Here is a 13,391-nt window from a genome sequence, read left to right as displayed (position 1 = left end):
AACTGTTTCTTTAATTTAAAATGGTCAAATATATTTGTACCTCCCTATTTTATTTGTGCAGGGTAAAATGTGGGGGAGCTAAGAACTGTATGACTATGACCATTCACAACTGGAACTATTCAGTTTTCACAAACGAAAGACCTACTTCTTACTTACCAAGACAGAATAAAATGTTAGCTGGGTAGTACTGCACAACAGGCACATAGCTTCCGAGAAAAGGTTTTCATTCATAGGTGAAGGTTTCAAACTGGAGGTAGATGAAGGTATACAGATCCTCTAAAAACTAGGCTAGACACATGTATGCATCTGGCCAGTAGTCACAAGAGGCTAAATTAGAGGAAATGGTGTGATCTTAGTCTTACCACAATTTCATTCCTCTGAGACACTAATGATGTGAGGTGTACAATCTGAAACATACAGAGATGATGAGTTCAAAATACCTCGGGCTTTTATTCCTACCTGTACCTTCATTGTGTAAGTCAATTCTCGCTGGAATGGGAATATGTTAATCCTGGCCAAGAGGAGGGCAATATTTCTGTTATAAAACATGGATGACTGGTGCCAGTTTGTATGATGGGTAGCAGTAGCTGCTTATTCGTCAAACAGAAATTGAAGCCTCTTTGGGTGGCCGTTCCTCTCCCAATAACTGAAACACAGAAATATATCTTACACAGCTGAAACCTAACTGGTATTCAAAGTAAACCTTTTATTATATAACAAGAGTTAAAGTTTTCGAAAACCTCTATGAACGAAACCAAAGGCCCTTCTCAGCACAATGAGAAACTTTTACAATCAAAATGACCTTTCATTTTTCAGAAATCTGACTGAAAACAAATGGTTAAATGTGGTGCAAACAGACAGGGCCAAGCTGTTCTGTCTATTGTGGCAGATGAACAAAGTGTGAGCTATGGAACCACTGCCCTGATGGTGACTGGAGCAGACAAGGCAAGAAGGGAGCTCACACGCAGGACGCTCAAACTCAGGCCAGGAGTCCATCTAGAGTCCAATGCCGGTCAGTCTGACGAGTCACTCTGATCCAGCACAATTATCCTGTGTGAGTATTTTTTAAAGAACAAAAAAGGTAGTTTTGAGTTGGTGTGTATGTTTTTTAAAAGACACAAACAACAGCCTCTTTCTATTCAATTGAATTCAAGGAAAAGGGGTTTTGATCTTTTTAATCAAGGGAGATTATGATCAACTAGTATATCATGGAAATACAAAATGACTGCCAAGCAATTGATAGCAGCATCTTCTGTACTCTCACCATGTAAAACTGTTCCTGTGCTGACTCTACCAATTACTTAACCAAAGTTGGCATTAATTTCACTTTATATTTTAATTAATTATAAACATTAACGCTTAAAAAATTGGGCAATTTTGAATTCAAGTCTTTGTCATTAATGTTGATTTAGATGCTGGTAAATGTTTAAAGTCTGCCCATGTTGCCCATAAACAGTGAACTTTGACCTACAGACATCTGATATCTTATTACCTGGATGGTTCAGACCAACCCAGTCGCTTCCAAATACATGGTTTTAGTTCCTCTTGATGAAATATAGGAGATAAAAAAAAAATCTGATTACTTTCTAGGTCGAAGGATGCCAGTATTTAGAAGTCACATTAATGCTCTCTCTAGTATAGGGTGAACAGTTTTACCTACAAGAGTTGTTTCCTTCTACAGAAATAGAATCTTGCTAAAAACACAGTTAATGGGCTTCCCCTCCTAACATTCTGCAGTTCCCTGTCATAGTAATGGACACTTATGATGCTAATTCACAAAGTCCCTGCATTATGTTCTCTCTGAATTCAATACTAGCTAGATGCTCACACACTCTGGGCTCTGTGCCAGTCAGGGTCCTGGAAGAAACAGGATGCATCCCAAGCCCTTTCATGAAGTGACTACTTACAGAGGTGTAGTTGGAGTTAAGGGAGCAAACAAGGGATGGCAAGGTATCCAGGGACTAGCAGCGGTGGGAAGTCATTATCATTCCTAAGTCTGAAGGGACTGGGGGCAGAAGTGGGGCAGGACAGTTACTGGAACGCAGTGAGTGCTGGAACTGGGAAGGATGAGCTGCTTTATAGAAGCTGTGCTTGTAGAGGGACACCACTTCTATGCAGGGACGAGGTGCTGAAGTAAGCAGGCAGGGGAAGTAATATCTCAACTGCTCTCCTGCCCTCTGATCTTCTGCTGGGGCCTCCCCCCAGCCAACAGGAAGCCAGTCGGCCAGGAAGCCCAGGAGATGCAGTCCACAAGGGTCAGCATCCTGGGGCACAAAGCAGGGCAGAGAAAGAAGGAGAATGAGAATGGACTGGGGAAGGCATGAAAGGGATACCAGATGATCTTAAAGAGTTACTGTCTCTAACTTCCTGAGTAGCAGGAACCCAAATATAGCAAGGCGTCATTTGTGAATGGTGCCTTAAAACTCTATCAAAATAGTTTTGAAATTAAGGTTCATTTATATCTTTCACATTACTTGTAGACTCCATTTAAATTCTACAATTTATGATTTTTTATTGGATTCTGTAGCCTCTGTGTGAGTTAAATTTAGAACTCTTTTGAAGACACCAATTAGAAGCAAAACATCCTTCCAGACAACATGCAAGATAAGGATGATGAGACTGGCCAAAGGCTTGCTTTAGAAATACAATTGGCTGTCGTTACTTTTTTGTGATAAAGGTATGATTGGCAATTAACAGAAAACCTGGGCTGAACTACAGAGAAAAAGTGTAGGAGGATGATGTATAGCATCTGGGAAACAGTTCTAAATAATTTTGATGCTCATCAAAGCCCAAGGACTCCAGGCTACATTATAAACAATCATTCATGCATACCTTCTTCAGAAGTCCCTAAAAAGCTCTCTGATTTCCTTCTCTCTGGCTTGGTGCTTTCTTCCCCTTTTCTCTTCTTTTCACCAACTTCTTGATCCTTGGTATTTGTCTCCCTTCAATGACAATGATTTTGGGTATCAAACCATATGCACAATGGCCAGGGGAACTATACTCCAAAGGAAATATAACAATAGCTAGCACTAACAAAGTGTTCCCCATGAGCCAGGCATCGGTTCAAGTGCTATAATGTATATTAACTCATTTAATTCTCATCACAACTATATAAAGCAGTTACCACTACCATCCTCATTAAGTGATAAGGAAGCTGAGGTGCAGAGAAGTTAAAATGACACGCCTCTTAAGTCCTAGAGCTGGGATCTGACCTAGGCAGTCTGTCTCAGACTCTGCTCTCAACCACTAGACTATATAGTCTCAAAGAAAAAAACCATTTCACTTATGTTGTAATTGGTGTCCTTTTTACAACAACCATTTGTTTTATTACCTTATTTTCATTTTCTAAAACTCTCTCTGAAGTGAAATAGCTACTTGAAGTACCTAATGATTTAAGACCGCATTTGTCAAACTAGTAAGCAGAAACCATTTCCCCCACTCAACTATAAGCTCCTTAAGGGCAGAGATGTCCTCTCTCTCTGCACCTCCAGCCCCTAGCACAGCGCTCGGCTCACTGTCAGTGCTCAACAGATGTTGGCTGAACCAAACTGACACTGTCTAGGGATTTTTCTTGTTTTCCTTCAGTGGATATTCAAAACGAAATATGTAAAATGAGAGAGAAAATAAAGCCAGTGAGGGTGAGAAGGATTTTTTTCCTCCTAATCTCTCATCACAGAATCCTAGGCTCCAGGGTTGGAGAAGGCCTTTGGGTTATCGTCTGTCTACCTCAGTCCAAATGTCCCGGACCAGTCATCCTGCCTGTCCTGAGTGGCAGGAGCTGTTGTTAAGAGTAACTGTAAAGGCAGCTGTTTTCTTGATCAGATAGCTATGGTTATTAGAAAGTTCGTGCTTTACTGAATAAAAATCTCTTACTCTGCAGTTTCTAGTCATTAGCTTGGTCCTTTGAGGCAGAAGAGAGTAAGATGACTCTCTTCACTTTACAATATTTCAGGTATTTGAGGGCAGCTATCAAATGCTCCACTCCATCTGCTCTTCTCAGGCTGAGCTTCCCCAGCTCCTTCAGCTGTTCTCATATGACATGGTTTCCAGACCTCTGACTGTTCTGTGGCCACCCTTTTCTGTCTGTGAATGTTCCTTTTAAAATGTGATGCGCAGAAAGGAGCCCCACGCTGTGTCCTAGGAGTCCTCTAACCAGCGTGAGACATCACCTTAATCTGGACAGTACATTTCTGTCTGTTCAGCATTAATCTGCACTGATCTTTTTAGCAACTGTATGAAACTAAGTCACTCATGGAGTCGCTGTCCATGCGTTCTTTGAGAAGAATTTCTTGAATTCTTACCATGTCTCAAAATGCACGCTAAATGCTGGGCATATAAAAATAAGACATACTTCCTGCCTTCAATGAAATTACAGTGAGTAGGAATTTCTGATCAAAAATTCTCCATTAGGTCAGATCTCTTGCATTCTATACTTTTGCATCTAAATGCTCACCTCTATCTTTTAGAGAAATCTAACATTTCTACCTGTCAAGAGCATTTTGAATCCACAGTCTATCAGCCATCACATCAGCGTTCATTCTTAGATTTGTGTTATCTAAAAATTTGATAAGCATGCCTTTTCTGATTTAATTCAAATGACTGATGAAAATGTTGAAGGTGACAGGGCCAAGATACAGCAATCTTCGAGGCCTCCCTCTATACTGATATCAATCTGCTAATCAATATTGATTGGAGGGTGGAGGGGCAGACAGGAGTCAGGGCTGGCTTATCTACAGCAATGTAATGCCATCATCACCATACATTCATTCTCCAAGGAGCTGAGGCATTTTTAAAAAAACTAAAACCTAACCCTCTTCCTGAAAAAGAAGAAAATGATCCCCTGATGGAGAGCAATAACCTTGCAGAGCCCTTGGGGAGATCCTGTAGCTCCGTGCTGTCCTCAGGTTGCTGCAGCCATCTTTCCAGGTCCTCATCCAGAGTAGAGTGAGCTCTGTCCAAGGGCAAGTGAAGGAACTGAGACAAAAGTCATTTCCCCTCTCCCTTGACAAGGAAGCATAGCACTTTAGAGTGGGAAAGGACTTTCAAACTTCTGCTTTCACTGTGCATATGAGAAAACAAGAGGTCGGTGAGATTGTATCCGGAATTGTAGAGGTCACTTAGATCCGATTTAAATGTGCACCCAAACCCTCCGTTAGGCCCCTTGACAAAAAGCCTAGCAACCACGAGATAGATCACTATCTCCCAAAGTCCAATACTAGACTCTGTCTCAATCCTAGGTCATTAAGTCAATTTCTACCTGAGGCTAGAACTGTATACTCATTCCTATAAGTTTTTTGGATTAAGAACAGCCTTTGAGTCTAAAAGATGCAGAGTGTGTTTTCAGAAGCCCTAAAAAGTCCCACTCATCTGAAAAAACATCTTCCATTCTGGCTTGGGTACCGAGAACTGAGATGACTGAGCATCTGTGAGCATCTATCTGTGTCCAGCACAGCCAGCCCTTTTGGAAAAGGAAGAGACAACAATAACAGCAGCTAACTTTTGAGCATGTGCAAAGCACTTTATACTTATATAACCAAACGTAACTCGCCTTTCTTGAGCTACTCTTCATTTGCCTTAAATAACGGCGGAGATTTTTACTGAAGGTGTTTCTGGGAAATGGAAGGACTGGATTTACATCACACATTATAGACAAAGATTTCTAAAACTTAAAAAAAATATTTATTTTCCTCCCCCTTTTCCTCTTTGTCTTCTTTCTCTCTCTCCCCAAAAACCCTCTCCCCACTTCCTCGCAGATCCCAGGGCTCTAGTTTCCTCCTCCACTTCCTAGAACTTCCCTTCCAGGTCTCTCTTTTCCTTTCTTATAGAGAATAATTTAGCTTTTGAAAAGTGTGACAGAAACTGGATTATCTACCCAAAAGTTATTCATAACACTCCTCTCTCACACTTTTTTCTTTTATAGCAGCCAAAAAGCTAAAAACTCCATTTCCAGTCTGCCTCGCAACTGAAGGTGGTCAGGTATCACATTTGGCGAATGAGATATAAGTGGGCATCTGCTGAGAAGAGTTTCTGAGAAAGTTTTTGCTGTCCAGATAAGAAGGGGCAGAGTTGGCTAGAATATCCCTTAGCCCCCCCACCCCCACTCTTATCTCTGACTGGGGTGTGGACAGCAGCCATCCTGCAACCAGGAGGCCACAAGCCAGAAAATAAAGGCCAACATGCTACGAGTAGCAGAGCAGCAAGATAAAAGAGCCTAAGTCCCTGGTGGCTTCGTTGAGCTGCTACACCAGCCATTCCCTGCCAACCTGTGGGCCTCTTGTTACGTGAGACAAACTTATTTAAGCACGACGGTATGGTTTTCTATCATTTGCAGCTGAAAGAATTCTGCAGGGCTACCCCAAGGATCCACAGGACTAGGATTAGGATGAGGCGAGTGGTGCAAGGGCAGATTCAAATCCTATCTTTCTTTAAAATTTAGGTATTTTGTTCATCACCAATATTTTTTGCATTAATCTTGATTTTTTAAAATATGGCATTAAAACAGCACTTATCTTGACTCCTGAGTTTTTTGGTGCTGCCTTCAATTTTGTGCCCAAGGAATGTGTTGCACTCACCTCACCCCAGTCCTGGTCCTGAACGCAGGACAAGGCAAGAGAAGTCAGGAGGCACAGGAGGTAAGCTGAAGTGGTTTACCTTACGACACAGGTCAAAGGAGAGCTCCCAATCAGGAATGGAACTGGGTTTCTTGAGTCAACCCTGTGTTTTTGTTTTTTTTTGTGAGGAAGATCAGCCCTGAGCTAACATCTGCCAATCCTCCTCTTTTTGCTGAGGAAGACCTGCCCTGGGCTAACATCCGTGCCCATCTTCCTCCACTTTATATGGGACGCCGCCACAGCATGGCTTGACAAGTGGTGTGTCGCTGAGCGCCTGGGATCCAAACCAGCAAACCCCCGGCCACCACTGCAGCAGAGCACGCGCACTTAACCACTTGCGCCACTGGGCCGGCCCCGACCCTGTGTTTTTAGACTGAATTGCCTGCATGATTGCCCCTATTTTCTCTTACTTGGCTAGGAAGATCTAAAAATTCTCTTCCAAGGCCTTTAACTAAAATGTTTTGAAAGATGCTGAAATCTGTGTTTGCTTCACAAAATGAAGTAAAAACAAACAAAAAAAAAACAACTTGACAAGAAAAAAACAAATAATCCTATTAAAAAATGGGCAAAGGACTTGAATAAATATTTCTCCAAAGCAGATATACAAACGGCCATCAAGCATATGAAGAGATGTTCAACATCACTCATCATTAAGAAAATTCAAATCAAAACCACAATGAGGCATCACCTCATACCTGTTAGAATGGCTACTATCAAAAAAACAGAAAATAGCAAGTATTGGCAAGGATGTAGTGCAATTGGAACCCTTATGCACTGTCAGTGGGAATGTAAAATGGTGCAGCTGCTGTGGAAAGCAGTTAGGTATTTCCTCAAAAAATTAAAAATAGATTTACCATATGATCTAGCAATACCACTTCGGGGCATATATCCAAAAGAACTGAAATCAGAATGTCTTGAAGAGATATTTGTATACCCATGTTCATAGCAGCGTGAATCACCATAGCCAAAAGGTGGAAACAACCCAGTGTCCACCAACAGATGAATAAACAAAATGTGATATAGGGGCCGGCCCCGTGGCTTAGCGGTTAAGTGCACGTGCTCCGCTGCTGGCGGCCCGGGTTCGGATCCCGGGCGCGCACCGACGCACTGCTTCTCCGGCCATGCTGAGGCCATGTCCCACATACAGCAACTAGAAGGATGTGCAGCTATGACATACTATCTACTGGGGCTTTGGGGAAAAAATAAATAATTAAAAAAAAAAAGTGATATACACACACATATATATATACAATGGAATTTAGCCTTAAAAAGGAAGGAAATTCTGACACATGCTACATGAATGAACCTTGAGGATATTATGCTGACATAAGCCAGTTACAAAAGATAAATATTGTATGATCTTACTTATATGAGGTATTAAGAGTAGTCAAACCCATAGAAACAGAAAGTAGAATGGTGGTTATCAGGGACTGAGGGGAGGGGGAAATGGGGGGTTGTTGTTCAATGGATATAGAGTTTCAATTTTGCAACCTGACAAAGTTGTGGAGATTGGTTGCACAACAATGTGAATATACTTAACACTACTGAACTGTATACTTAAAAATTTTACGTCGTGTATTTTATCACGATTAAAAATTTAGGAACCGGCCTGGTGGTGCAGTGGTTACGTTTGCACACTCTGCTTTGGGGGCCCGGGGGTCACAGGTTCGGATCCCAGGCCCACCTACGCACCGCTCATCAAGCCATGCTGTGGCAGGCGTCCCACATATAAAGTAGAGGAAGATGGGCACAGACGTTAGCCCAGGGCCAACCTCCCTCAGCAAAAAGAGGAGGATTGGGAACAGATGTTAGCTCCGGGCTAATCTTCCTCACAAAAAAAAGAAAAAGAAAAAGAAACAAAACAATAAAAAAAACCTTTTAGAAATAGGGGCTATTAGGATAGTACAAAAAAAGACCATTTTTTTCCTTCTTACTATTTGTCAATATCAGGAGAAAAACTATTACAAACTAATACAGTAAAATTCTTTCCCAAGTCCAGCTTTTTCTGTTACCTCTCTGTGTCCTCTTCTAGATCCTGAGTTTCTTTGGTCCAAAGCATACTATCTTCTTTTTTACTGTTAATTTCTTGTTCTTCTAAGCGCCTTTGATCTAAAAACAGTTGAAAGACTTAATTTTATTAGAACAACAACAATAAAAAATAATTGAGAAAGTGTGCCTTAAAATGGAGCGCAAAAAATTAAGGCTAATCAGTGGCCCCTGAAGTATGCGATGCACTAGTTCTCCTCTTCCCAGGAGAGCAGGGGGCCAGGTGGCAGTCTGCAGGGCGCCTGTATTCACAGCAGCTGCTTCTGGAGTCTTGGGAACTCTTTGGTGCCAGGTGAAGCTACAGGAAACCTTGCCCATGCCAAGGCTCAAGAGAGACAGACAAAGCAGAGGAAAGAAAGGGCACAAAAAAGAGATGGCAAGAGACCCTGAAAACACATTGCATAGATTTACTTCGGGGGACCACCCTGTTCTCACTTGTTAGATGTTTCTAGGTTGGAGCTCCAGGGAAAGAATTTGGGTGGGGAAGGGTAGTACCCTTTAATGTATGCCAGGCATTTTATATATGCTATCTCATTTCATCCTGCAGTCCTATGAAGGGGAGGGGACTAACATTTGTTAAGTATTTTACAATGTACCAGGCACTGTTCGTGGAGCTATTATGTACATCATAAGGTAGGAATTATTCCCACTTTACAGATGAGGATGACTGAGGCTCAGAGACATTAAACAGTTTGCCATCCAAAAGTGGAGTCAGAATTGAGGGGGCTGACCTTAAGGCCCACACTCCCCTAAATGTACCACTGTGCTGCCAAGGATGGCGTTATGGCAAGAAGCTGATGAAAAAGATCTGGGTAGCTGGCTTACCATTTGCAGTGATGTCCAGATGACTTGCTGTGTTCTCATCCAACACTGTGGATGAGGCCTGCTGCCGCTTCAAGTGCTCTGTCCAAATACAAAAGCAGTAGGCAACTTATTTCTTCCTTTGCATGCCATACCATTCTACCATTCTCTAGGGCAGTGGTTCTCAAGGGGTGGTCCTCAGACCAGCAGCCTCAGGATAACCTGAGAGTTTGTTAGATATGCAAATTCTCGGGCCTCATCCCAGACCCACTGAATCAGAAACTCTAGGGGGGAGGGGTCCAGCAATCTGTGTTTTAACAAGCCCACCAAGTGATTCTGAGGCCTGATAAAGTTTGAGGACCACTGCTTTAGGGCATTCAATCTCATACAATACTAAAATAAAAATTTAAATAATGATGATGATGATGATGATAGGTAACACTTGCAGAGCCCTATGTGTCAGGTGCTGTTTCTAATTTAAATATATTAATTCAAGATTAAGGTTCACAATTAACCTTTACAACAGCCCTTGAGATTGATCATGTAATTGTTATTCCTGTTTAACAGATGAGGAAATGCAGGTAAAGAAAGGTTATAAAATCACACAGATAGTAAGAAGTAGAATTGGGATTGAATCCAGGCAGTGTAGCTCTCAAGTTTATGCTCTTAATCTTTACTTTATACTCTCTCAACAAGTCTGTAACAATATTATAAAGCAACTCAAAAATTTCCCCATCTCTATTGGCTTATATTTCATATTTTTTACCTAGTTTATGGAAATACAGAAGGCAAAGAATATCTATAATTTCCAGTTGCTAAAGAATTGATCACTAGACCAAGACAAGCATCTGCTAAACTCAGCACACTGCTCTGCATTTGTTAGATGCTCAGTCTCTTCCAAGTGCTCCCCAGAGCAGAGAAGAGACAGCGGGAAGGCAGCGCAGACAGTAACCCTGGGCTCGCTGCTGGCATGGCCCTGTTGTGTGCAGGTACAGGTCAGGAAGCAGGCCCTACGTGGCAGCTCCTGGGTATCAAGGGGCTCCATAAGATCATTTAATATAATTTGAAATAAAAAAAATCCATTTTTGTCCTTGTTTAAAAGTAGTCCCTTAGTGATCTTAAAGAATCACCTACATCCTAGGGTTCTAAAGGATCCTCCCCTTTAGGCCCTTGTCAGAAGCCTAGAGCTTTGGATGTGGGCCCTCCAAAAGCACCGGCGTCAGCTCCAGGTTACTCCCCAAAGCTCTCTTGAGGGGAAACAACAACAGAGTGATGATATACAATAACTGGGTGGGACAATAATCACTCATTATTAGGAGAAACTACCCAAGCACCCTCTGCCCTTTGACTTCCTGGAAAATTACTGATGTAGCTCAAAGTCCAGACATCACCTAGAAACTTGGCCCAGATAATTCCCATGAGTAAAATGAAGGAGGGTTTCTGCAGAGTGCGCTGGGGTACAACAGTGCCACGAGGCTGCAATCCTGGAGGAAGCCAGGTTAACAGCTGGGGAAACAGGGGAGTCCACATGGTGACTGAAGAGAGAAGATGGCCAGATCCAGAGGAAAAGTATCACTGAGGTCAAACAGCAAAGGAGCCTCCAAGTACTGCCTTAAGCCATGACCAAGGAACAGATGACACTAAGAATCTACCTGAGCAGGACATGTGGGTGCAGGTGACCTCTACTCTCACAAGTAGCAGTTCTACTGTTGTATTAAGAAGAGCAACTGGAGAGGAATTTATGAGGAGTCCCTAGGGAGTTCCAGAGGAGGAAAGCCTATGTGGGGGTAGGGGCCCTAAGAGCCTGACCCAACAACCTTGTGACCTGTACAACCCTGTGGCATTGGGGGAGGGATGCGGTGAGGCAAGAGGGGCCTATGACTACAGGGAAAGAAAGAAACTAAGAAAGGGTCTGGCAGCTCTGACTGTCTCTATCTAAGTTCATCAGGCCAACGGTCAGGGGCTAGGGATTGTCACAGCCTAGACAGTAGCTAGTTGAGTCAGACCGGGTAAGGCCTCATTTACCTCCCTCTTCCTGGTAAGACACAAAACCCCAGAGCCCCCGAAAACCAAGTGGTGCACCTCAGGAAATTCTCTAAAGGCCCCATACCCAGAACTGGACCATCAGAAGTCTGACGAGACATGTCCTCTGAGGGCTTCTGGTCGGCCAGGCTGTCAAGAAGAGAGCAGTCAGGTCTTTTTCCTGGGGAAGCAAACCACCTGCCTCAAATGTCTCTATAACCATGCACCATTTACGTTCAACGTCAGCTCAGTTGAGCAGGGCCAGCCCATCAGCTACAACTAAAATTGAGTTGGTATTGCTCAGTCTCTGCCTGAAACGGAAAATTCTGGTCTCATTAGGTCTTGTGCCACTGACTTCTCTGCCCTCAGGAAAGTGATTCATATGCCAATACCTTTAATACCTCCTGATAATGGCAAAACTAAAAATACAAGGTGTCTTGGCCTTAGCAGCCAGACTTTAGGCCTCCCAGGTATGGCTGATTTGGTTCAAAAAGGAAATAAGAATTCCTTTAATAAAACGAAGTTCATCATCATAAAACATTTGAATGTTATTTCCTCTTAGAATCATTACCATAGACCCTTTAAGTAACAAAACGACAACAGACACAGGCCAATTATCCTGGCCAGGCTTCAGTAGTCACCTGAGGCCCCTTTTATTGGGAAACCACCCCTTCTTGAATGCTGTAAATTCAATCAGACCTTCATAAGGCCTTCTGTACTAGTGTTCACACCTGAGACGAAGAAACCATACTGCAGTCAATGACCATAACTAACAGGGCCATGGAGTACACTCCGTAGTGAACATCCCTTACCAATTTCGTCAAGTAGCTCCTGAGATGGTGGTGGTAGCTCATCAATGTGATGCTGCGAGATGGCTTCTACTAGTTCTTAAAAAAGATAAAGGGGAAAATGACTTAACACCTTCCTGGACCTGAACTGGCTTTTCTAGGCTTCCACACGAATTTGACCTAGGCTTTCTCAGTGATGAAACAAACTAAGGCGGGGAGAAAGCCTCGGACATTAACAGTCCTAGCTGAGGGCCGGCCCCATGGCTTAGCGGTCAAGTGCCCATGCTCCGCTGCTGACGGCCCGGGTTCGGATCTCGGGCGCACACGGATGCACCGCTTCTCTGGCCATGCTGAGGCCGCGTCCCACATACAGCAACTAGAAGGATGTGCAGCTATGACATACAACTATCTACTGGGGCTTTGGGGGAAAAATAAATAAATAAATAAATAAATAAACAGTCCTAGCTGAGACCTGCTAATATGTGAAGGGCTTTACTCCCCCTTCTACTCCAAACCCTTTCCTACATCACCCCTTAGCCCAGTACTGCTTGATCAGTGCCCCTCCCTCCCCAAGGACATTTGGGTTAGGTGAGGTACAAATTCCTAAGAGGCTGGGGACCCAATCTGGATCAGGGTTGCTGAGGGATATAGAGGCTTTGGTTAGGCAAAATGAACAAAACATAAAGTGGGAGGCTTTCTCTGTAGACTATCAAGCCAGGACATATAGAAGCAACCATCCTTTGGGCCTCCCCTAAGTGCTCAATTATAACATTAACCAAAACCCCTCAGCATAATCCACAAAATCCCTATCCCCCGGAGGGAAATTCTAAGAGTTGGACCAAAGACATAGACATTAAAATTAATGTAGCAAAGGCAATATGACCCAAGAACTGTTAACACTCTCATACCCTTTGATTTGGAAATTGCCTTCTAAGAATTTATCCTGTGGAAAGGGGCAGAGGTGCAGATAAAGATTTTTGTACAAAGAACAAAAATTGGAAAACAATAAAAATTTTCAACATAAGAGCATGGTTAAGTAACATACGTAGAATGGACTACTATGTAACCATTACATATTTTTACAAACCATTTTTACTGACAAGTGGAAATCCTCAAAATATAT

General features: G+C 42.7%; 1 protein-coding gene across 8 annotated transcripts in view; it reads right to left on the bottom strand.

Annotated features, from left to right (window-relative positions):
- Window positions 1-327: 327 nt before the first annotated feature.
- TEX14 (testis expressed 14, intercellular bridge forming factor) overlaps window positions 328-13,391 on the bottom strand; it is a 129,282-nt gene continuing 116,218 nt past the window's right edge. For 3 of the 8 annotated variants that reach the window (XM_058560556.1, XM_058560557.1, XM_058560562.1), the window contains 7 exons: window positions 12,293-12,367; window positions 9,483-9,560; window positions 8,624-8,720; window positions 4,859-4,951; window positions 2,833-2,942; window positions 1,493-1,544; window positions 329-1,050 (listed from right to left, as the gene is read on the bottom strand). In XM_058560556.1, the coding sequence (XP_058416539.1) occupies window positions 1,014-1,050; window positions 1,493-1,544; window positions 2,833-2,942; window positions 4,859-4,951; window positions 8,624-8,720; window positions 9,483-9,560; window positions 12,293-12,367 (542 nt within the window). In that variant the 3' untranslated portion in view covers window positions 329-1,013. Of the gene's footprint in view, window positions 1,051-1,492; window positions 2,265-2,832; window positions 2,943-4,858; window positions 4,952-8,623; window positions 8,721-9,482; window positions 9,561-12,292; window positions 12,368-13,391 lie in introns of those variants that run through there. The other 5 variants (XM_058560563.1, XM_058560558.1, XM_058560559.1 and 2 more) reach the window with 5 other exon arrangements.

This window comes from Diceros bicornis, chromosome 18 (genome assembly GCF_020826845.1).
Source record: "Diceros bicornis minor isolate mBicDic1 chromosome 18, mDicBic1.mat.cur, whole genome shotgun sequence".
Classification (NCBI taxonomy): domain Eukaryota; kingdom Metazoa; phylum Chordata; class Mammalia; order Perissodactyla; family Rhinocerotidae; genus Diceros; species Diceros bicornis.
This window is presented reverse-complemented; position numbering and strand designations above follow the sequence as displayed.